Genomic DNA, 26,085 nt, shown 5'->3' on the forward strand with positions numbered 1-26,085 from the left:
CATAACCATGTGACTGAAGATGTAAGGAAAGTATCTCTTAATGCATCTCTGACCCTCTCTTCTCAATACTACTGCTTATAGTCAGCTTATCCCTAACATTTACATCTCTTTCTCCAAGTTTAATCTTTTGGTTCCCAGGTCTGCTGGGGGGGGGGAGGGGGAACAAACAAAATGTTTATATTGATGAAAAAAATAAAATTTATCTTAGTATATATGGATTTGATCAAGCTGACTTTTATAGAACAGTTTTGAAAAATAGTATGTAATAGGGAAATGCAAATGATTTTTTAAAAACATGTTTCTATCTTCCCATCCTTCACATCTTTTTCTTTCCTTGCCCTTCTTCTCAACAATCTCTTCCCTCTTCTCTCATGTTTCTCTCTCCCCTTTTAATGCTTTTTCCTCTTTCATCAGTCTTCTTGGACTGGCACTGTGTTACATTTATTAACACACACACATTGTGGATAGTTTGCAGAATTTTCTTTCCTACTTCTATTACCTTGGGGGAACAGTATACTAAAAAAGAGCCCTATACCTCCCTCTAGTTCCATATCCCCACAGGGTGAGGGGATGGAGTCTTTAAACTATAACCTTTCTATTCCCTGAAATAGATTTTAAAGTGACTAAAGAAATTGTGACGTGAACTCTGTCCTCTCCCTACTCTCTTCACTGAGAGTCTTGGAAAGTAAAAAGGAAGAGCAAAACTCCTGCTTTGCTTTAGTGACTGTGTCTGAAGTGCAGAAGTGCTTTGGTACTGTTTAGTCTACCAATATAGATGTACACCTACTATGCCTGTGAGTTTTGGAGACATCAATGGAATTTTTTAAACTTGAGTCCCATTTGATTTCAAGACTCATGTTTAAAATCTTCCAAGTAAGTTAAAAGTTACAAAATACTTGAATTAAGCATAGCTATGCAAACTGAAGCCATCATATTTTCATGTATAAACTATGACTCAGTTTCAATTACACAATCACAATCTAAATTTTCCACTGGAATCCACTTTAAAAAAAAGTTCACATAAAAAGTAACCCATAATGAAGTATCTTCTGATACTCTCACGGATAGGCTTGGAAGCTTTAGAGCTGTCGTTTGAGCTAGTGTACCAGCTGTAATGTTCTGCCACTTCTTGTGAGTTTCCAAACAACGAAGCTCCTAGTTTATGTTTATCATTATCAGTGAAACTGGCTTCTGGCATTGAAGGTAGTTGCATAAGACAGGCTACATCCATGGTATTTAACTGCCTTATCCTCGGAAGTAGGGTGGCTGTGGGAAAATTGCCTATTGAGAATGGTCCTTATACTAACTCCTGAATCATGTAGCCTGTTGTTTTGGAGAGTACTATCTGGCATGGACTAAACCCATATGAGGGTCCATACTAACAGCTTAACAATATATACAATAAATTTGCTGATGTTGCTTAATTTTAGTATTCTGTACAGTAAAACAGGTGTAACGCTACCATGCCTATGGAATTTTGATCTGATTTTGGGGTACATTTCTCTAGAGGCAAGTACTCTATGGAGGTTGCAGACTTTCATTTTCAGTCTCCTGAAGGTTGTCTTCTTCTTCCTCATCCCTCAACTTGCCCATGGCCCAAAAGCTTCCTCAGTTTGGCCTACCCTATCTCCTTTCTGCTGATCTACCAAGTTTCAGATTCCCTTCCACATTCTTCTTATTCTATTCCTGGTAAACACTTTTTCAACATGACTTCAGCATCTTCCAGTCTGCTTGACTGTACAGTTCAAATTTTCATCATCTTGTCTCATCTACATTTAGTGGCTCTCATCTGCATTTAGTGGAGTGTGAAAGACAATCATAGAAGGAGTTACTGATATTAGTCCCACCCCTATTATAATCAGATTGCATCATGAGTGTGTCCAAGACTTTACAAAGAAAAATTCTTACAACTTTCACTTTGGGGCATCCTGGCTCTCAATGAGCTCAAGAACACATTGAGTAAAATCTAAACTGAATAGTAGTCAATTAGGTAGAAAATGAGATAACTGAAATGAGTAATTCCCATAAGGTGACTGATTAAATAGGGATGGCACTTATAGCTGTCCACCCACGTCTGCCCTGCCCAGGTATCATTGTGTGGCAGCTCAGTGTTCCTGGACCAGCACATTTTACCACTAGCCAGTGTTTGTCTGAATCAACCACAGTTTTTAGAAGTGGAGCAGGCTGTAGTTGGTGTTTCTTTGCAACTTACTGCTATATCCCTATGGCAGGATTAACAACCTGCAGGAGAGGGCTGTATGGACAGCTGGGATGACCATTTCAGCATCCCAGTCCAATCCAGTCCCATACAGAAAGATTTTCGGTGAGGGGTGCTGCTCTCAGAGGGATATTTTCTGATTAGCTCTAAGTGTTTCTCACTGGCTACTTAATGTTGTTTATTTTAATTTTACAGTACTTTAAAGTGCTGTGTTTTCCTATGTGACATATTTTGCATATCTCAAGTTCTCTTTTTATACATTTTGACAATGTACTACTGCAGGAACATTCTGACAATAAATAAACTTGACTTGATGATATTACAACAGTACTGCTACAAATTCCTGCTTTCTGGATTCGAGAGGAGTTAAAGAGGCTTTTGCTGCAATCGTATAAAAACTCAAGTGGAAGATCTAATTATGTTGATTAATTTTGAGCCCAGTTATTGGTGTTTGTTTTCCATAAGTCCTGAATTCTTCTGTATAGAAGTATCTGCTCTGAAAAAAGAGAAGTGTGGTGAAGACTATGCAAGCCATGACCATGATATCTCTGATGACTAGAATTCCCTGGTTCATGCACAGTATTATTCTGCCTTCCTTCACTGGCAACTATTCGAAATAGGTTACCTTTTTTTACCTTAACCTGAGGAAAATTAATGTTTAAGGGTAGTCTTTATAAGTGACTTTGCAGATAAGGCAACACTGTAGCAGCAACTGCAACGAACCTTGGGGCTCTCTATGCTGTCCCAGAGATGACAAATGCAGTTTTTAATGGTGACCACTGGAAGTGTGTGCATGCTTGTTGTCACAGGAATTCTTAGATGGGAAAGCCACTGTTGATTACAGGACCTGGTAGCAGAAGCTGAGTTGCAGTTCAGACTTCAGTCTAAAGCTGTCAAACGGTCACTTAATCACATTAATTTAAATCAATCAATTTTTCAAATTATTCCTTGCATTTTTTGTGATTAACTTGGTTATTTATGGAAAATCTGTAAGTTCATACTTTAGGTGAGGAAGAAGAAAAAAGCCTATGAAAAATCAGTGACATTCAAGGACCTGACACAGGAAACAACACAGTTTGTCTAAGCTGCAGTACAACACAGAGATTCCTTAGTCCACTTTAAATAAGAAATCTGGAGTCTTTCTGCTATAATCTCCAATTTGTCTTGTTCTCTGGTGTTTCACCTAGGTGATTCAGGTACCAGAGTTTAGTCATTTAAGTTCTGTGTCTCAGCAAAGAGTGTTGATTTAACAAAAATAAGTATACCTGGTTTCTTCTGTTCTGCCAGCTTGCACTGAGTCAGTGTTCTCACAGCTTCTCAAGCTGCTTCTCTGCCCATCTTCCTAGGTAGCTTCCAGGCATATTCCCCAAACCTTTTTACTCCTGATAGCCCAATTCCGTTTCCAAGTTATCAGTGAGAAAACTGGCTAGCAGTTGCAAAACCAGTGATGATGGTAATTACTAAGTAGAAAGCAATCTCCAATTCAAATATCAGTATGAAAACAAACACTGAAAGTTAAATGATGCCAGTTTTTTTCTTTGGACTGTTGTGATTTTTGTTACCATAAAGTCTAGTGTCTTTCACTGTTGCATTTGACACCCCATCCCAACAAGGTATCCAGTTCTATCTGAAGCGGTTGGGAGCTTCTGCTACAAATCCAGAACAAGACTTGTATTCACACCAATGGACCTAACAGGAAAGCATCTTAAAACACTGACACTGCTCTATCTCAAAGCAATTACAAATTTATTACATTGTGATATATAACCTGCTAATTTAAAATATAACACAGTGTTTTATTTTGTGAGTGTAGAACAGGAATATTCTTTTTAATAATATGAATCATTTCATAAAAACAAAATATAAAATAGAATGAAAATGTTTTGACCTTACTCAACTAATTTCAATCCCATCAAAATGAGGAAAGGTCAAAATCAAATATGGTTTTGGTTATGAATTTCCAAATGAAACTTGGATTATTTTTTTTTTATCCTGTAACCATTTAAAATTACTTGTCTTTTTTTTTTCATTGAGGTCAATGAAACTTCTGAATTTCTCTGAGATTAGATTTTGTCATTTCTTTCAGTTATGCTTATCTTGTTAGTTCAAGCTCTATTAAGACATGCTAGAGTTTGTGATTCACAATGTAGCATATGAGCAGAAATGGTGTCATATCTGTTGAGAAATTCTGGTTTGCGTTTTCCTTGGTATATGGGAAACATTTCAGTCAATTAACAAAACGGAAATATGTGCTAGTTTATACACTTGTAAACTGGAAGTAAACCATATTTGTATTCAGTTGATTCAATGGACGACTTCTGTACTAAGCCTGGTATCATGCCCCTTCTTCATTTAATCTGGTTTTAATTTTCATTATTCATTGTACACTATTATTTTGATTTTTTTTTAAGCAGGATTTTTACACTGTGTCATCTGTGGGAAATACAGATTTTTCAAATTTCACTGTGAGTGATTATTTTTCCATTAAGACCTTCTGCAGTTAATTTTGGATCTGACACGTGCATATATACAGATATATATATCAGTTATTTGTACAGGATCTGAAAATCTCAAATAAATATATGGTATTATATTATTTCCATTTACTGATAGTCAAAGCATACCAGAAAAAAATTAGCTTTTTTTAAAATGGTATGCCATGTTGTTGTACTTAGGACTTAAACCACTTTTTGTCTTTTAAATGACATTATAATACTATTCCATTTTGGGGAATTAAAGGGAAAATCATTAATGGATTACACTGTCCACACTCATGTAATCATTAGCAAGTAAAAATGTCCTTTTATGCCAAGTGGATACAGGCACTTAAAGAATTTCTGAAAGGATGAGACCTTCTAAAAATTCCATTGGTTTTATTCATTGTATTCCATTTCATTCCATTCATTGTATTCCACTGGGGTTTTTTCCATATTTTTTGCTAAAATCATAAATGCTTTTATACAAGTGTCCTGTAATACACACATCTAAAACACTGCCCAAAGAATATGGCAGGCTAGAGTCTAAACAGCAGTTAATTTTAAACAATATTTTTAAGTCGATAGGGCTACACTTGTCTACAGAAATGGAGAGGTAGTCATGTTATCAGTGAGGAAATATAAATTATGTGCTGGTATTGCATTCATGGTTTTTTAGTCTGAAACTGAAATGGCAGAGCTAGGATTAGTGGGGATTTTGTGACTGAGTTTTGTGAAAACAGAATCCAGTTCCTAAAGAAATATATTTAGCCCAAACAATTTCACTAAGTATATTTTACCACCTTGGTCTGTAGATATATAAAACTCAAAAATATTTTGTACGCTTATTTCAATTTGTGGTCCTATTGATTTTTTGCACTTCCCTATTTGTGAATCCATTTATCTTCGTTTGTATCAATCCAACTTGTTTTGCTCACATAGGAAAATTTTAGAAACTTTTATGATTGTTTAAATATATATAAATGTAGTTATTACCACATGGTTCTGAAGTCTAGTTTCTCTGGACCTCACAGGACTAAATGTGTGGTTTATTATATTAACTTTTGAATAAATGTCCTAAACTGAGGGTAAAGGAAAGAGAAAACTTACATTAAACTGTGACCTTGTCATTAAGTATTATCTTACCTGCTTGTTAATTTGAAAAAGCATGCTCAGTATTTGAAGAAGTGGAAGCATTCCTGTCTTTAGCTTACTTAGGTATCCAAGCAATTCCCAAGAACCTTGCAAATCAAAATCTCCTGAGTGTTTATAACCATTAATGTATTTCCTTACCTCCTTTAGGAGATTGGTACATTGCTTTTTTTTTTTTTTTTTTACTTAAGTGAAATCAAAAGATGCAATATGATGTGGGAAGTCACATTCCAAACTATTAGCAGTAGGCATAATGCCAGAAGCATGAAATTTATATTTAACTGGGAAACAATTGCCTTGGCAGAGAAATCCCAGTATCTTTTTTGTAAGGAAATTCTGTGCTGAGAGCTAATGGCGAGAAAAATGAGACTGCAGTGCCAGATAGTCAGAGGAGAACTTCTGTTCGTCTTTGATACAAGGCACTGTTATTTAGGCAAAACTGTGAAATGGTCTAAATCATGAAACTGTTCATGCAGCCCCCAGAGCAGTTAAGAATAAGGAGACATTTAGTCCCTGCTTGGGCTCTGACATCTGCACTCTCTCCCTTTGAAATTAAGTACGTAATTATATTCAGACACTTCTAGTGAATCACCAAAAGGTATCATTGGAAAAGCGAGAGATCAGACACAGATTTTTTTTCTAGCAACATTCCAGGCTTTAACCCAAAGCCAAACTTTCCTGTTTCATTTTTCCATAGAGCATTTCATATAAAGGCATGCAGTAGCAGCCCATTGGTATTTAACCTCAACATTTTCAGATGATTCTCCTGTAATACTGCTTTTTCCCTCTGAAAGATTACATGTTGTGTTGGGTTTTTATTTTGCCATTTCCATCAGTTTGCTTTTGCCAAGCCAGAACAGACTGGGTTACTCGTTAAATCATTTTGTGGGTGTTTGTTCTGGGGGCACTAGATAATTGTTAGTGCAAACAGTACTGGATAAACAAACAGAAGTCCAAGATACATTCATTCCTTTAATACTGCCTTGTGGCTCACTGATTCTTGAAAAAATTGATGTTTATACAGTGAATCCTTAACTGAGCTTTCTGATTACAAATGCTTGCAACTAAAATAATAAATTTTGACTGGCAGGTAAATATTCTCATTTTAACCAAGGTAAAATGAATTAAACGTTAAAAACCTTGTTAGCTACTAATTGCCAACTTCAATTCTTTTGAAGCATAGCTCTGCTAAGAGCTGGACATTTTGTTAAAAAGCTTTGTCAGGCAATTATTTTCCTCACTGCCAAAGAAGTGCACAACTTTGCTCAGTTCAAAGTTCATCTCAGTCCTTGAACTATCAGGTAGATTGAAGGATGTGCAGCATAGGGCCCTCCAGCTTTATGAGCGTCTTTCAACTTAATTTCTTATTTATTATAAATTACGTAATTCTGTGCAAGGGATATGCGGATTCCCCGTTCATGTATTGAACTCTGTGAGGGAAGTATGAGGCTGTGTTTGGATCTAGAGACTATCTGTTCCCAACTCATTGAGAAATTTTTCACCAGATAAGTCCAATATGTTACTATCATAAATTATTAAAAATCATTATGTTAACTGAACATAAGTAACTCAGTGTTCAAATGAAATATAATTCAAGTGTGCTGGAAAACAGAAACTGAATAGGGTTTTATTAATCTGTGGTTACTAAGCTGTTCCTTTGATTTACTGTGCCGTCTGCATAACTCTGACCACTCTTCCAGTGGCAAACTGGATGGAATGAATATGCCTTCATGGAATCTGCACTTAAAGTATGCCTCTTTTTTCCCCAAAATATTTTTCTATCCCTTAAAGCACAAAGGACTAGCTATGCTACATGTAAGGATAATTTCTAAGCCTTTTTTCCCTATTTATGATAGAGATGGGTTTGGGTTTTTTTTAAATTATTGCTAAAAAAAAAGCCCCTGCAGAGTTACAAATGTGCATGTTTCATTTCCTAACACACACAAAAATGACAGATGTGATTTCCTTCAGACATCTCCAAAATGTAGAGCACAAAAGATGTTGGTAAGAATGGAGGCAGGAGAAGGACTTGAAAAGGTAAACATGAAGTTTAGTAGTGAACTACTATCATAGTTAGTTGCAGATCTGATATTTGTGCCTTTGACACATGGGTTTAGTCTGTTTCACAGTTAGCAATTCAGATGGTTCTCAGATAATAAGAATTTCTTGTGGCTTACCTCCAGCAAGTAGTAAGTATACAAGCTGCAGTGATGTCATATGCTAAATTAAATTGCATTTGATAATACATCATTTCTCCATGAACTTGTTATTTGTGCATGCCATACTGTATTCTTACCTTGCACCGGTAACCTTGAGAATGAAGTGTTTCCTACTACTGCTTCAATAGTATTTTATTTGGCTTGTGGTATTCCCACAAAGTGTCTCTTACTACTGTTGCATGCACATGAAATTTTCTTTTTGTTTGGTATCTTATTTTATTAAGTGTACTGGAGTATTCAGTCACGGAAGTACTTTGTGAAATTACATCTATTATACCACTGGAATATGACCTGATTTATTATAAGAAGATCAGAGCATAGCTCAAGTGCTCAGTGCATTATCCTAAATGAAGCTTCGTCTCTGAGGGCTGCCATAGCCTTCAACTTTACCGTTATGTTTTAGCCATTGATTTCCCTTTAGAACACAAATGCCGTAATAATACTGCTCGGTAAATGTTTCTTCAGTATTGAATAACTGCTTGTTCTGTCAAGGGGGTGTCAAATTCTGTTCCCAACCTGTCTGTCATGTTACTTCCTTTCCATCTGTCAGCAGAGATGAGCTAAGTGAGTTTGGTAACTCAGATTTGGAGGAAGTGCAGATCGCAAATCAAGTTGAAAGGAAGGAAAGTAACTTTTCAAAGCTTGCTTCTTTACCTATCTTTGACTGCAGTGGTTCCCTACCCTTTCAGAGGAAGCCTCACTGCTGTTGGAGCCATTCTTTCTCGTTGAGTAATGCACGCTGCTCATGCCTCCCACCGTGCTTTCACACCCTACTCTGTCCTGATGCTGTTGCTGGTTCCTCTGCACCTCCTCCCTTCAAAGCCACAGGCAGCTCCTTTCTCACCTTCTGGAGCACAGTTTGTCCCACAGCAACCTAAGGGTGGGGAGGGGCAAAAAAAAAAATCAAATATTGGGGCTGAAGGGGAATGTGGGCTGGTAACCGTTGGGCTGTCTAGGTGAGACTGAAGGAAGCTCCTAGGAGAGCTGGAAAGGTGCTCCGGTGAAAGTGGCTGTGATTTGGAGATAAGGGGGCTGCAGAGGTTAGCCAGAGGCTGATCAGGGACATCTGTCAGCAGTGGGTTTCACAGTTCATAATTTTACAAATGCTTTGTTTTTAAAATTACTTGGTTTTATATTTTCTGCCTTTTTTCATGTATTACAGGAGGACACAATTACTAATCATTGGGGCATTTTACCAGCATAAGATCATAAAATTTCTGCATAATGCATGATACGTATTCCTGTAATTTAATCATCTAGAGTGTTTATTTGGGGTGGAAATACTGGAAACAATGACATTTCTGAGCTGATTTATGAGGTACTGCACTTTGTAATGAAACCTTCTATGTACTGTTTCTAAAATATCAAGTGTTGTAAAATTGCTGGTAGTCAGGAAAAGAACATTGATAATGGGCTTAAATTTTCTGCGTGCAGCTGCAGATGAGAATCGGTAGGAAATAGAGGGATACAGAAGCAGTGGCAGCTATATTGCAAAGATTAGTAACAGAGTTGTTGAATGCCTGAGAAACAAGTACACTCATTGCAATGAGTATGATTTTGTGTTGAGAATTATGTAGTTCCAGGTTTACATTTTAGACAATATTTTAATAGTAAAAGCTCTTGTCACAGGTCATGAAAAACTGCCTCTAGCCAGCTTTCCCAGAGTATACTCTGTGTGTAACCTTTCTGTGGGAACAAGACAACTTATTTCAGTAGGACATGGATGTCAGGAGAGTATTTGTTGTATATTTTATTTTACCTATTTGTAATTTAGCATGTAGGGGAAAAAAGGAAATATCACCAAGGTGATTGGCAGGTAGATTCATCAAGTATCAACAGGTAGTGGGAGGCAATATTTATAGTTTGAGGACTCTCTCTCTGAAGGCTGAGGGCTTTGTTTGCCATGACAGCCCTCAAGACACAGGACAGAGAACTATGGCTTCTGCCTTTCAGAAATAATTTTAAAAGTACTAGAGTTAATGCAGTGGTGTTTAAAATGTTGGGTTTTTTAAAAGGGTTTAAAAAGGGGGGGGGGGGGTTAAAAAGAGTTTCAAAGGGTTTTTCCATAAAGAATTTGGTATTCATGTGAAGCTTCATAAGATTGCTAAATTATTATCTGAGCAGAATTAGAAGTTATTTTAGATCATGAGCTGCATATACAATCAGCTATGATGCTGCGAAGCTGTTCTTCTGTGTGGTAATGCAAGTATTTCTGAAATAAGTAAATAAATGCATAATACATGAAAACAACAAAAGAAAATGGAGTAATACTCAGTTGTGTAAATTACCTAGATTAGGTAGGATTTAGATAAAAATGTAGCTAAAAAGGAACCAAAGAGAAATTGTCACTGACTGTGGAACCAAAATTGCCCAAACCCAAACTTTGCAGAACTTTTATTAATAAAGCAGAAGATAACATGCATGAATACACTTTTGACGGCAGTAGGAATTACTGACCTGATACAGTTAGGGCCCAAGAAAGGAGAATACTGTGCAGTACTTCAGTTTATATTATAAAGATAAATACAGTTATAGTTCCAGAAGGCTAAAAAGTCCTCAGAATACTTTGCTAAGGTGAGTAAAGCTTCTTTCCAATTTCAGCTTACTCAGCAGCTGGAAAGAGAGTTCATAAAAATTACAAGGAAACATACTTCATTGCACATTGACTGTCCCACCAGAGAGAAAAGTCAAAATTGTAATAGTGACCTTGTTTTTTATGAGCACTTTGAGAGCAGAATTACAGATATAGTTCCTTACTGGATCTTGGTGCACCTGTAAAGCTGATAATGAAGGAATTATGATGGGTCCCTTTGAAATCCCTGCATTGTAACCCAGCCAACCTAGGCTAGCTCTGCTAGAAATTAGTCTAGAGCACAGGCTGTGAACCAGGCAGAGCTTAGTAAATACAGAACATTAACCTCGTATGTGTGTGTGTGCTTGGGTTTAATAAAACTGCATCCAGGGCAGCAAAACAAATGAAGAGGCTTAATTAAGAGATTAAGAGGTTTTATTATTATTAGGACTTAAATTTTTGAACTATGTGAGCTATAGTTTTTAAATTTTATTTTAAACTTAGGCTAATGGGGCAAATTTTATGTTGGAGCTTTGAGTACTATATTTATACAAATAATTGTAAGCATGTATTTAATACAGAATAGCAATAAAATGCTTGATGGAGAGGATTTTGTTACAGGTTTTGTTTCTCTAGCCATCGAATGAAATGACTGTTTTGCCCAGGAAGTGAGCACCTGGTTTTGGCTGGGATAATTTTCTTCCTAGTACGTTGATAACACACTGATGTTTTAGTTGTTGCTAAGTGGTGCTTATCCTAAGTCAAGGACTTTTCAGTTTCCCATGCTTTGCCAGCGAGGAGGTGCACAAGAAGCTGGGAGGAGCGTAGCCAGGACAGCTGACCTGAACTAGCCAAAGGGATATTCCATACCATAAAAGATCATGCTCAGTCTATAAAATGGGGGGAGTTAGCTGGGAGGGGTGGATCGCTGCTCGGGCATCGGTCAGCAGGTAGTGAGCAATTGCATTGTGCATCACTTGTCTTTTCTTGGGTTTCATTTCTCTCTCTTTGTTTTATATTCATTTCCATTACTATTGTTACTACTTTTATTATTGTGGTGGTTGTTGTTTTTGTTGTTGTTGTTATTATTATTATACTTAATTTTATTTCAATTACTAAACTGTTCTTATCTCAACCCACAAGTTTTACTTTTTTCCTGGTTCTCCTCCCCATCCCAGCTGGGTAGGGAGGAGTGAGTGAGCAGCTGTGTGGTGCTTAGTTGCTGGCTGGGGTTAAACCACGACGTTTGCCCAGAAAGTGTTTCCTGGAAAAGTTATTGGCTGATGCATGAGTATTTCTATTGCAGAACCAGCAGCAGGACACTGTTATTATCCTCTGATAACAGCCTGTTCCAGTGGCTTTATCTCATAAATAAATGAATGCATAAGTGTGCATTGGGATGAATACACTTTAGGTAAAGGCCAGGCAAAGTAATAATCACAGGATTTGGTGTGACATTTTGCCAGCACTCACACTTATTCCTGACTTTTCTAACATTTGTTTTTTCAGCTCATAAATATTTCTGCAAAGTAGACACACTGTTAAAAGACACTGGCTTCCTTGGAGAGATTATGCATGTTAATAAAATGTGAGACAAAAGGTATTGATGCATCATGTTTTTTAATTAGGGGAGAAAAGAAAAAACAACAGTCTTTTAGAAGAGAGGGGATATTCTGAAGACCAACACTTAATTGTCTCAATTTCTGTTACTTTCCAGTATACTCTTACTTTTGAGAGATAAAAAAAACCCAAAACACACAAAAAAAGAAATTTACACTTGCAATAAGAAAAGTAAGTTTGAGTGTCCTGTGGAAGGGAGGAGGTTGTGGGAACATAATCATTCCTTTGATTATATTCAATGAAACTGGGTTGTGTACTTTATAAGAACCAGGAACAACTTCTAACACCTTACACTTCCTAATCCTGTTGCAACTTTGATCATTTCTCTTTTTAAGCAATGACTATAACTGGACCTAACAAAGAGAAGTGCAGTTGCTCAGCTCAGACAGGTAACTTTTATGTTTCGCAGTATCTTTTTCATTCTAATGAAATCTTTCTCTTCATTTTAGACAAATATCACTTGCTGTGTGATAGCACATGGATTTCAGGACCGCCTGTGAAGAGGTAGGATCAGATATTTTTCTTTTCAAGCAATAGTAGAATCAAAATCAATGAACTTTTAATCCTTTTTATATGCAAAATCCTTTTTTTTACCCTTTTTTCCTGAAATGAGAGGAATTATATAATCAAATATAAGTTATTCAGCTGTTCATTTTATGGTGGCAGACAGACTTTGTAGTAGAAGATGAAAGAATTTGCCCAGGTGTATTCATCACTAGCCCTCACCTTTGTCCGTTCCAATTTACCTCTTTAGGCACAATGTAGGTGCAGGTAGCTATGTTTTGTGTGAGCTTTGCTCTTAGTGAAGTGTTTATATCTGAAAGCCTGTACATGAAGAAAAACATCAATGGAGCCAGAAATCTGTCTAGCGCTGTTCAGCAAAATCAAGGGGGACATGTAGAAGTATGGGAAAAAGGTGGGTGGGGAGCTGTGAAGATGACCAAAATGAAAAGCAATTCCATTTTGATTTGATGAGGTAAGAGAATTATTTTTGCTTAAAATAGGTATAGTTTCATAATGTCAATGCAAAATACTTTACCTCCACTAGAGATGGGAGAAGTGCTTTGCTTTCTGTGTTCATACTAACTTTGCCTTAAAGAAAGTAAATGAGATGTATTTGTAGACATTAAAAAGGGCATCTTATTTACCCCATGATTTTCTATGAACAAATTGTTTTAATGCGTTTTCACAAGTTCAGCAACTGAGACACAGTGAGAACCATTTACACCAAATTACATCGTGATGTCAATGCATTATTAAGATTTTAAAAAAATCATGACAATTACCTGTATGCTGAGAATTGCAAACAATGTTTAGGGATGGGGAACAAGAAAACTGGCCATATCTTTAAGTGTGACCACAATCTCATAAAAAATAGAAGTGGAGGGATGGGAACAGGAGTAGAACCAAGAACTAACTGCAGCTAAAACTAGTTTTGACCTGAGAATAAATTGGTATAAGTTAGGGGGGAAGAGAAAGTAAACAGACTAAAGAACATTAAATCATGACATTATTCTGAAAGGAGTAGTAGGGTCAAATACTAATATTGCAGTGAAACTTGCCTTTAGGAAAGAATACTCTGATGGTTGTCCAGGATGCTATGTATCAGGCTTTAATACCGCAGAAGGTCCATGCACAGTCTAAATTCTGTAACACAGTATATCCCAAATTATTTGCCTGGAAAAAAAGCATTCTTGTTGGTTTTGAGGTTTGGTTTTTAGAATAGAATATTTTCAGTTGGAAGGGACCTGCAGTGATCATCTAGTCCAACTGCCTGACCACTTCAGGGCTGACCAGAAGTTAAAGCATGTTATTAAGGGCATTTTGTTTTGTTGGGTACTTTTAATTTCTTTTTGAATGCACTTATTGAAGAAAAGAGGCAGATACATCATATTTTCATAGGATTTTTATGTTATCATTTAAACTGTACACTAGTATAGATTATTTAGTGGCAATTAACTTCACTCTGTGCCCAGCAGCAGTAATGACAAGAGCACCCACAGAAAGATGACCTGGCATATGAGTCCTATCTTAGCCTTTACAGTGCAAGTACATTGACAAATCTGTTTCATTCTGTATCTAGCTTCTAATGGAGGTATTGATTGCAAATTTAGCTCTTTAAAAATCAGCTGCTTTGTTGGAGCTTCTATGATTGATGAGGGAAGGAGAGGATGACTCCACCCATCCTAAAAAAGCTCCGTAATCTGCAGACCCTAAGAAAGCTTCTTTAGCTTTTAGATGAATAAAATTAAATGAGGTGGATTCAACCCCAGTTTATCTGCTTTGTGTAAAATGAGCTTTGTGCCACAGAATCACTGGTGTCACTTGTAGGAAATGCTGAAAACTATCATCTACAGCTTTCCTCCCAAGCCAGTCAAAGTTAATAAAATATAGACTTTGAACCTACTTTTCATCAAATGCCTATGCCTAAATAAAACATCAGCAGCCTTATGCTTACACATAGTGTAATTTTTAACTAAAACCTCAACACTATCATTGTGGTGATGGGCCTTCAGTAGGCTGATGTCCCTTTCGATGGAACTAGGTAGGGTGTTATTCGGACTTCCCCCATCTGCTGTAGTCTGTCTGTACTCTGTGTGTGTGCAGACAAGATTTTATCATGTAACCTAAGAGTTGTGGTTTTTATCTACTTCTTAGCTTCCAGAAGGGTTCATTTTTGTTTCTCCACTGATGTGGACACTGTCCTTTGAATTGCACCATCCAAGTATTAAGTAATTACTTAATATGATTGTTCACTTGAGTTCAGTATGAGGTGTAATCATCCATTCTATTTCAATTCCCAATATATAACTTTCAGCTATTGCTTTTAATACAGTTTTCTTAATACCTTAAGATTTGCCAGACTTGTCACCAAAAACTCATCTAGTACTTGAGCTTCTTATCAAAGTGATGATAGCAACTAAAGAAAATACCATTGTGGCACTACCTCCTTAATTAACTTGTGATTCTATTCCATTGGCACATCTTCAGCAGCAGTTTAGTCACTCCAAGCCACAGATATTTTGGTATTATTTTATTTATTTCAACTATTGACATGAAACAAAGTAGCTGCAGACTTTGCTCCACGTACTTTTGTTTAATTTGTTATCTAGTCAGTACATTTACAACTTTCAGCCTTCTTTCTACTCCATCCCCTATTGTATCAAATTCTCAATCGTACTATGTATCTGGGAAAAATAACCTCTCGTCTTCTATGCCAAAATAGTTACTAGACAGTTTTTGATAATGGCAATAAAAGCTGTCATGAGGCATCTTCACTATTTGATCTTCCTCTTCTTCCCCTCTTTGTTTCCTTTCCTCTGAGTATCTTGTCACCCTTGTTTCCCCATCTTCCAGTGCAGTAACCACCACCACTGTAGAAGAACTGAGAAGAACATCTCACAAAACGATGAGTGGGACTCAGACTTCCATTGGTACTTCCATCCCCATCCTTGCTAATGGCAGTAAATGGTTTGAACTGAGTTTCAATTAGCATAAACCCAAAATATTCCACATAGATGCACTGAGGCTAAAGCACATTTTTCATAGTGTCCATGGCATACTCAATTTTTTTTCCTTAAACTACTCTTTTCATTCTAAATACCTGCTGCTGTAGTGCATTGGATATCTCTGAGGGAACCTTCATCCTTTCATAGTACTGATGCTTTTATGCATCCCTTATTTTTTCTAGTGTCTGCCAGTGGGATTTGGTTTGAGATTTGGACACTGAAATGGTCTTGTCTACTTGTAGGTAGCTGCACATGTACTTTGTGCCTAAGTTCTTACTGCAGATCTGAATAGTACAGTCAGTGGAACCCAGTGAGCAATTCAGTTCTTCCAAAACCTGCTGATCAACTGAATTGCTCTCTACACTTTATTGCCTATAATAAGCATTGATTATAATAAGAGCTTAAACGCTTGTAAGTAGACAGGTACAGTTTGGTGTCAGTCTCAAGATGATTACTATGATTCTAATGATTATTTTCTCCTGTAAGCATCTTATCTATAGGCTGTGCTGCCTTTCAAGGCATCTTAAAGTAGTTTTATTCAACAAGAAAATACCTTCTGTGCTAGACAATTCAACTGGCACTACAAAAAGATGAGGTCTTGCACACATGCACGCATTTTTTCTAAGGGAAACTACCTGGTATCTGATGATGGGAAAGTTATTAATTTTTTCTTGTGGCTTCTCCACTTGCTAGTTGTGGGAAATTTTCCATGGTTTCATATTTAATTATTCTGGTTTCCATGCTCTTTTCCCTCACTAATCAGCAGATGTATCTATTATACTGGTTCTTGTACATATTCAACAATTTCTAAACCATAAGACTATCCAGCTCCTCTTTTAGCCTTTATCCTGAGCTTTCTGAACTTTACAAGAGCATAAATCATAGAGTCACTGAGTTCTTTAAATGCTCTCCTGTATTCACTTGACCTTATTCTATATTCTGAAAACTATCTCTTAGAAGATAACCTCAGTCTCTGACATAATACTGTCCTTTGCAGTAAAAGTACCCTTCTGATGAAATTGAAGACTTGGGATGATTATAATGCATTAGAACATCTTCCCCTTAGATACTTTTTTTTTTTAAGTTGATATTTTCCATGTACTTTATGAACAAGCTGCAAGAACAGCTTTCTAACTTTTCTAACTTTCTAACTTTTGGAATCTCATCCTTTTCTTCTATTAGCATGACTTTTTTTCCTAATGTAACTTCAAACTTATTTAAATTAGTGAATATCCCATTCATTTTCATGCTTATAATCTACTAATCTGTTTTTACAGTACTGCCCATTGTTTTTCTGAAGGATTAATTTGAATTGGTAAACTATTTGTTTGTCCTCTGCTTTATGAATCCTATGAATATTCTTGTAGACTTCGCAAACTTTATAATTTGATACATTCTATTGTTCACAGGTCTAGTGACCTCTGTTTCAACATCCATCTTGTTAGGGTTTTTTTGCCTGCCACAGAATGTGTTTTAATTTTTAAGCAGTATTTTGACTTCCTCGTGACTTTCTTCCATAAATCTTGTTATATACTATTTTGGACTGTTTCTAGTCACCTTTATGCTGTTTTCTGTTTACACATTTCATCCTAAACTTATGATTTCCTTTGTTTATAGATGCTATCAAATGGCAATATTGGGATTTGTAATACCTTGGGTTTGTAGTGTTTTTTGTTTTTTTTTTTTAAATCCATCTTCAACTCATAATTTAATCCCAAAATCGCAAGATGGAAAATGACTGGCAATTTACAATGCCTGTGAGAATGGCATGTAATAGGTGAATTAGATTTGAAGAAACATGCATGTTCTCACAATAGCCTTAAATTTTATGTTATCTTTTCTCTTTGCCTCAACTGTAATGATATAATCTAGTCCCAGTAAACTCATTGGCAATTCAGACATCAAAACTTGTTTCCTTATAGTGTCAGAAAATGAAAGTTTTTGCTCTGAAGAATTACCTTAGTTCAGTAAGAAGCATATATATATTTATTTTTATATAAATATATTTTTTCCCAAATGTCTAATTTACATATTGAATTAATCAGACTTATGAAACAAGGAAATTCTCTGTAAGACTTTATTCTTCCAAAAAAATCACTTATGAAGAATGCCATAGCCAAATACTTACCTGGCAAATACCTGGCAAATCAAAGAAAAAGAAGATTAAGTCCAAATTCAATATTTTCCTGTGGTTCTTTCTGGTTGGAGTGTAAAAGTCATGTGCAGGAATGGATTTGCTATCCTTTGGATTGGATAATGTCGGTGTCTGATAGAAAAGGCTCTGAATGACAAGATGAACACATCCCTGTGTATCTGGGCTGCATTCCAATTTTTGACAATATAAGTGCTTTTCACTTACACTAGCAATACCTCCTCAGAACAAGTAGCTGGACCATTTAAAAAACATCCTTTATGTGGTTCTGATGCATATTCCTACTTCTTGTATTCATTGCCATTACTGCCTTATACCTCTGATTCAATTTGCCTTTTTATTATTATACTTGTGTTTGTAAAGCAGTGACAGGCATATCTCCAAATACTCAGAGGTCAGCCTCAGTTCAAATAAGCATCCAAAAGCGTAGATACTCATCTGAAGTGAACTGTGTACATATTTAAGGCAGTTTCTGCAACCTATTCTCCTTACTGGTATTGAATTCTTGATGGTAGAAATAAATTTCAGGGCTTAAAACTTAATTGCAGAGTTTTAATTTATTTTAGGACATACCAGCCAAAGCAGAAACTAAAAATCCAGGCCACCTTGCATAGAAAATGTGTTGAGATATTTTTTTTTTCTCTTCCTTTCTTCCACTGGTTCATGGACTAAACTATTCTGGGATATTCCTACTGATGTGAAACTAGAAGAAGTAAAGCTAATCAAATTGTTTTATTACCATAAGGCAAAAGAAATAGATAAAATAGCATAAAAAAAAAGATATAGTCATGTCTTGAAAACTAATGAAGAGTATTTAAAATTACTTGAAATACTGAATAAGTCTCCTCCAGAACAAAACAAAGAAAATGTTTTAGAATTTTTTTTTCTTATCATAAATGACAAGGAAAACAACAAATAGAGAAAAATGTAAAGAAAAAAATTCTTCAGCAGAAAACCTGCCAGTAGTCTTATTTAGGCCAGATAAATTAAAAAATATTTATGTTGGAAGTCCTGCAGGAAACTGAAATCAATAGGTAACTTTAAAGATGTTTCTCATACAGTGTTAATTTTAGTAGAGACTCTGCTGCTAGCATAAATGTATAAACTGTCATTTTCATTTGTATTTCCTCTGAAATTTATTCTTAAATATTTGTGAAGGCCATATATATTGCACCAAGCCATTTATGGTATGTTAGTGTTTCTAAATTCCTTTTAGGAAAGCTATTAGGGCCAGATCTTATACACACCCAATATGGACAATGTGCTGTAAGTCAGGGTATAATGGAGGAAGATTTTTAAAAGGTCTTTTTTCACTGCCTTGTTGCTAGTAATGATCTGAGTGTGACCATATTCTTTGTAGAAGCAGTCTGCTTTGAGGGCTCTGCCAGCCTGTGCTGTTCTCTGATATTGATCTGAAGCAGAAAGTTCAACACAGGCTGGCATGGCAAAGCAAAGAGGGATCAGTTTGCAGCCCCTCTTGTAGTTATATTAGTTCAGGAACAGTAAGCAGTTTCTTAACTCCTGCCAAGGACATCAGCTCTTGCTGCACCAGTGTTCTTGTCTAACTCAGCTTAAAAGGGTGTAGAATGAGATGACATAGGCAGTACTGTGCAGGTGCAACTTTCACTGCATCTGTCACTTAGGTACTGCTGCCTTCCTTCATCACTGCTTTTGCTTTAAATCACTGACTCCTTTCCCATTTGGAAACTCATTCTTTCACCACTGTATATTGCTTCCATATCCATTGCTTAGCCTACCTCATCTACTTCATAAACATGTGCAACTTTAAACACTCGGTTTTCTTGTCCTCTTTACAACAGGTTCTGAACTCTAGAAATAGGATGAAGAAAGTAGGATGGTATAAAAGTAAGCAGGGCAATGTTCCTGGCAATTTGGGCTCAAACATACAGTCAAGGTGTATTGGCTTAACAAACTGTTATCAGCTAAGCTATTTTCCCTATCCATGTCTGCTGTAAGGCGATGCAGTTTATCATACATTTGAGCACAAGAGGGTGCCTTGCATGACCTCACACTGACAGTTACAGTAGCTTGGCTGACATGCCGTATGCTGTTTTATTGCTGTAAGTCAGGGGTAGGGAAGAGCCCTGTGCCAGTGAAATGTAGAAGGCTTGAAGGCAAAATTTTAGCATACTCTCTCATGGAATCTCTTAAAAATTAGTGACGGGAACAAAAGCCAACATTGGCCACAACCCTGCACCCCCACACCTCATCCACACACATACATGCACACCATCTAAGCTCTTCAAATGTAAGAGATGGCAGGGGTATAGGCTAGTCAGATGATCTCTCTCCAATCAAATAATTTTACTGGGGCCATATGAATGAAAAATGATGATGTGCACAGTAATTTACATGAAAACATATATACAGGATGTCTTCCCTAAGTTCCAGCTCTGGATAAGGATGCAGGAGCTCATATCTTTATTCAATTCAGTTTACTGGATGCTTTGAAGGGGGCAGGGGAGAGAAGAAAAAAGAAATTCAGCAGACAAAAATGAAACATAGTGAAATAATTAAATTCCAGTCTTTGTTCTCAAGGACTTCTCTTGAGCTTATCTAATGAAATTGAAGTACATTCTTCTCCGTTACATGGTTGTTAATGCTGCTTTCAGGTAGGAGAGGAAAGGAGGTAGTATAATTGAATATTTAATTTTGAACTGTATCATAAACCATCTTTCATAAAGCCCAACAACAGTAAAGTGGTTCATTACATTTTAGAGTGTCTGATGTAAAAAAGATCCCTGAGTGTGTGCGATCAATCTATTCAAGGGCCAAAATATTTTGCTGTTCCCAAGCTTTTCCTTGTTCAGGCTGAATAAGCTCAGCCCACATGCATTTAGAAACCAGCTTGAATTTTAATTTTATTCTAATGGCTAATTGTGTCTGCTATGATTGTATGCCTCTGATTCCCAGAAAGAAGCCCCTCAGCTTTTGCAGAAAGACTCTTTGGAGATTTTCTAGGGTTATTGACCAAATCAGAAACATGTAGTCAAGTAAGGCAGAGTTACTATCATCAGTGTATCAGAGGCAGAATTTATTCCATTGCCAGTTATCCAGGGAGGAGGAAAGGCACATCTGCAAACTTTTCTGCAGGAGAAAGGCATTTTATAAGTGGTAGATGTTTGTATGCTAGCCCCTTTTATTTGACCATAGTTATTTACAGCCAACTTTGTTCAATTTCCATTGTCACTTACTGCTTACTTCACAACTCCATGGGAAGAGGAGTCATCTTAGTCTGTAAAGAAGAAGTTATAAGGAGAGGACCAGGGGAATTTAATATTATTTTACATTCTGTTTCTTTTAATGTCACATTTTATGTATGATATGAGAGAGAATTTTTCAGTGGTACTGAAAACCTAACTCCTTTCGTGATCCATTTATTTGATTTGTTTCTATCTCATCCTGTTTAAAAAAAAGACACCTAAATATTAGAACAAGGCTGTATGATGTCTTCTGAACAGAGCTTCCACTGACCTCAGTGTGAGCTCAGTGCGTGGAACTCTTAATTTTTTCTTCTTCTTAGTTTAAAAAGAATAAAAACAATGTCAGAGCCACTTTCAAAGTTATGGCTGGGTTACTTAGACACATTTGCTACCGGTGTCCAAGGGAAAACAATTTCCTAAGTTTGAGTGTTGAGCATGGAGCAGAAGTGACAGAACAGTTTGTTAGTGGAGAACATTATATAGGGCTATTTAGAGGTTGTCCTCGACCTTTCCACCTCTTTCAAAGCCTCTTGAGAGCTACTTAAACTTTTCTTCTGCCAGTTGCTTACTGTCAGTTCCATATTTGTGTTTGTTCTCTCCATGCTGTGGATGTAAGGTATCAGAGCACGTTATGGGGAGATCTTCCAAATCTTCTTTTAAACCTATCTGAGAAAGAGCCCTCAGATTCAGCCGGGTCAACCTTGGCAGTTAAAAGTTCACAGCAAGACTTTTGTTTCCTTGATCTCTTCTCAAGCCAACTTTTTACAGACAGTGGATTGAAATCTGACCTGAATGAAGACAATGGAAGTTTTATTATTGCTACTGATGAGTCCAAGATTTTAAATACATTTTATATATGAATTTTCTTCTGAGATACATGTGTGCATACATATATATCAGTATCTATGCAAATAGGTATAGGTATCTAATACTGGTAAATTACATGTTGTAAGGCTAAATTTTTAGACTGTAAGCAAATTTCTCATACTAACATGATTTTTTTTCCATTTATGAAGTGTTATAGAGTGCTATTTTCAACACAGCCTTAAGGGAAAAATTGTTAAGTACTGCAGGTGCTTTACATGTGCAGACTTTTTCACTGCTCAAACTTCTTATGTGTAAAGCCCCCAAAAGTAGCACAAATAGGTACTACCACAAAGACACTATAACAAATTGTTGAAAAGTCACTTATTGTATATTGAAGATTCCTACAGAATTCCTCATCTCTAACCATAAATGTAAAATACAGAAGTGGAGCAAGAAGTAAGTTACTAGAGGGAGTTACATTCTTTGATCTCTTTTCTCTTACTCTTAACTTCAGCAGCTTCGTTTGAAAAGGAACATAAAAGCTTAAGTCAGTGTTGGGCTCACAGGTCAGGAAAAGCCCACAACAGGTTCATGGAGGCTGTCAATGCTCACATCTGGCTAGTAAGGAGGTGTTATTTTATGTATTTCTGTGTCAAAATTGGTGTAATATGTGGAACATCAGCTTGTATTTCATGTCCAAGGGAGGTGTCATCATTTAATACAAAGATGGAATATAAAAGTACAGCTGCTCTGAAACAATTTGAAAGGAGTTTCTCAAATTCATCATGGGCAGAGTAGCACCTTATTATTGCAAAATCTGCCTTCACTAGTTACTGCTATAACCATCGTTCCCTTGTAGTCTGAGCACAGTAAATAAATACAGTGATTACTGGTAATAGTTTTGGATATTTGTTGACGTATTTATGGTAACTGTACCTATATCTCAGCTATTCTGTTTCAAAATACCACTTCTACCAATGCAAAGTGCTAACTGAGAAAACCTTTTTTCTTTATTCCTTCCTTTGAAGACAAAGACAGGGATTTGTTTGCTGCAGGATGGTAACCAGGAGCCTTTCAAAGTGCGACTGCACTTAGCCAAAGATATTTTGATGATCCAGGAGCAGGATGTGATCTGTGTGTCTGGTGAGCCTTTCTATTCTGGTGTAAGTAGTTTTTATTTTTTCTTTAAGATGTACTTTATAGAAAGCAAAAATATCCTGCGCACACACATGCATATGTATGCATTTACTCCCACAGTTTGATATTTCATTTTATACCATTAACACTAAGTGTATTTCAATACATTATCTTTTGAGAGTAGATCTTAGCAATACTCACCTTAGAAGCAGCAATAAGATAATGAATAAGTTATATGCATGTCTACAGTATTGTTTCTCTGCACTCACCCTTGAATATTGGAGCCACTGAATGCAATAGGAATGACACAATCAGTGATTTTTGCAGTGAATACAGATACCTCAATGTACTTACATATCTGAGTATTGTCTGTGGAGTTGATAAGGCAGTTGATGGGTAACTGTTACGCCAGGGCTTTGCTGGTAGAGGAATTGTCTGCTGTCCTCTCTTGCTTTGGTTGCTTCATATGGTAGCACAACACCAGACTTCATGCATACTGCCAGTCCACACTGCAAGGGTCACTAGTTTTACCAGCACATTATGTTAATAAAGATGGACTTCAGCTGGAACAGTGTAATAGTGTGATTTATGTACTGCTGTTTTTACATGATGTGTCAGATTTCTTATTTAAGCATCATACTGAATTTTGTGGATAAGAAACTGAGCTTTGTAGACAATTATTTGGAAGATCTATAAAATGTTACATAGAATAATATTGTAGGTTTTGGAACTATTGTAATGCTAAGTTTTTATTTAATTCTAGAAGATAGCTAAAAAAAATAATAGAAACCTTTTACTATTCATTTCTATAGACATTTTTATAGATACTATAATTGTATTTTGCAGAGATATTTTTAAGATTTATGGGAAACTATCATAAACATTCTGCTCTCCCTTTGAGCTAAATAAAATTATCATAGGATTTCATGTTAAATCTTGCAAGGCATAGGAGTGTAATATCTGTTTATGCAAATGTTATGTGATTGCTATTATGTCTGTCTGTTTTATTAATTAATTGTTGCTGTTGCCACATCCCTGTTTCTCAAAATACAAGTATAATAAAAAGACACAAAGCAGAAACCAGAAATAAATTGGTAGAATGTTAGCAGTGCTAACGGTGTGGAAGAGTAATGAAAAACGTATAGGAGAATCTGTCTCACCGTTATGAACATCTCAAGGTGAATGGTTCTGAATTTTTCTCTGAAACAAGAGGAACACACTGCCTACACTGTCTCCATAAAGGCTGGTTTTATTTGCATGACAAATCTGACATTAGCTTTTGACAGTTTCATGCTGTGCAAATACAACTTACTAATACAGGTCTGTGTGCTTTATACGGGATATAGATGTTCCTTTTACCGATCAGACTGTACTGTTCCCCAACATACAGGACATCTAGCAGCCCAGATAGAAAGAAATTATGAGTTCAAGCTCAGGCTATAGTGTCCTGGTTTCAGCTGGGATAGAGTTAACTGTCTTCCTAGTAGCTGGTACAGTGCTATGTTTTGAGTTCAGCATGCAAAGAATGTTGATAACACACTGATGTTTTTAGTTGTTGCTCAGTAGTGTTTAGACTAAAGTCAAGGATTTTTCAGCTTCTCATCCCCAGCCAGCGAGAAAGCTGGAGGGGCACAAGAAGTTGGCACAGGACACAGCCAGGGCACCTGACCCAAACTGGCCAACGGGGTATTCCATACCATGGGACATCCCATCTAGTATAGGAACTGGGGAGTGGGGGCGGGGAATCGCCGCTCGGGGACTGGCTGGGTGTCGGTCGGCGGGTGGTGAGCAATTGCCCTGCACATCATTTGTCCATTCCAATCCTTTTATTATTGCTGTTGTCATTTTACTAGTGTTATCATTATCATTATTAGTTTCTTCTTTTCTGTTCCATTAAACTGTTCTTATCTCAACCCAGGAGTTTTACTTCTTTTCCCGATTTTCTCCCCCATCCCACTGGGTGGGGGGAGAAGTGAGTGAGCGGCTGCGTGGTGCTTAGTTCCTGGCTGGGGTTAAACCACGACATATAGTTGCTCAATTACCAACACACACTGTGGCACCATTACTCCACCAACCCCATTCTGGCATTATTTATTAAAAGATTTTATCACTCAGAAATACGACTTTAATTATTGTGCCATAATATCTATTACTTTTGCTGAACTTGTTATTTAAACGTCTTTGTGAAATGCATATTTATTTTTTTTCTATTTTACAGCAAGGCTTTATCTTACACTTTTGCCCTGTTTAGTTTTGCAGCTGCACTGTAGAAAATAGTGGATGATCTGCTTCACCAATTACACCCCCCTATCTTATTTGCATATTGAATGCATAACTCATTAACTGATTGATATTCGTGTGGTGATGAGGAGTTTCTTTTCTCTTGGAAGTCTCATTGTTAGGCTAGTGACTTTTGAGCACTTTACCCTGATTTCCTCTGGGATTAAGACTAGGTCTTGAATCAGTAGGTTCATTCCAACTAAGGATGATTGGCATTTCACAGACAGTTAACTGTCCTTTTGTCACAGGTCATTTAAATCATCTGGAATCATGTGCTTTGCTTGTATAGCATGGTCAGACAAGTCCCACAGGCTTCCTTTTTTTTTTTTTTTTATTTTTTCCTCTGTTTTATTCCTGATTTTTTAGGTTTCTTTTTTGTTTGTTTGTTTTTCTTATCTTTTACTTTGCTTGGTTGGTTTTTTTTTGTTCTTTCTGTCATTCTAGATGACTGACCACATCTATTTTTCTTTTACACGCATTCTACAGACCAAGAGCAAGTGCTTTCATTAGCAACTGACATTGAATGCCTCATAGAATAAACTCTAAAGAATAAAAATAAAATTTGTAACTGAGGAACAATAGCATTGTTAAATTTTACAGACAAGTAGCTACAGTAAAAGTTCTTTTTCATCTGTTTTAATAAATAGTCTTCAAATAATTTGATTATAATGTTTTGCTTAATCACTTCTACACTGTTGAAGAAGGAAAGGCTATTACTATG

The 26,085-nt window shown here is 36.5% G+C and overlaps 1 protein-coding gene across 4 annotated transcripts in view; it reads left to right on the forward strand.

The window, feature by feature from the left end:
* The window catches only part of SNTG1 (syntrophin gamma 1), a 352,474-nt gene that overhangs the window by 168,819 nt on the left and 157,570 nt on the right, over positions 1-26,085 (forward strand). For 3 of the 4 annotated variants that reach the window (XM_069779317.1, XM_069779319.1, XM_069779318.1), the window contains 2 exons: positions 12,705-12,759; positions 22,976-23,110. In XM_069779317.1, the coding sequence (XP_069635418.1) occupies positions 12,733-12,759; positions 22,976-23,110 (162 nt within the window). In that variant the 5' untranslated portion in view covers positions 12,705-12,732. Of the gene's footprint in view, positions 1-12,704; positions 12,760-22,975; positions 23,111-26,085 lie in introns of those variants that run through there. The other variant, XM_069779320.1, reaches the window with a different exon arrangement.

This window comes from Haliaeetus albicilla, chromosome 3 (assembly GCF_947461875.1).
Source record: "Haliaeetus albicilla chromosome 3, bHalAlb1.1, whole genome shotgun sequence".
Classification (NCBI taxonomy): Eukaryota; Metazoa; Chordata; class Aves; order Accipitriformes; family Accipitridae; genus Haliaeetus; species Haliaeetus albicilla.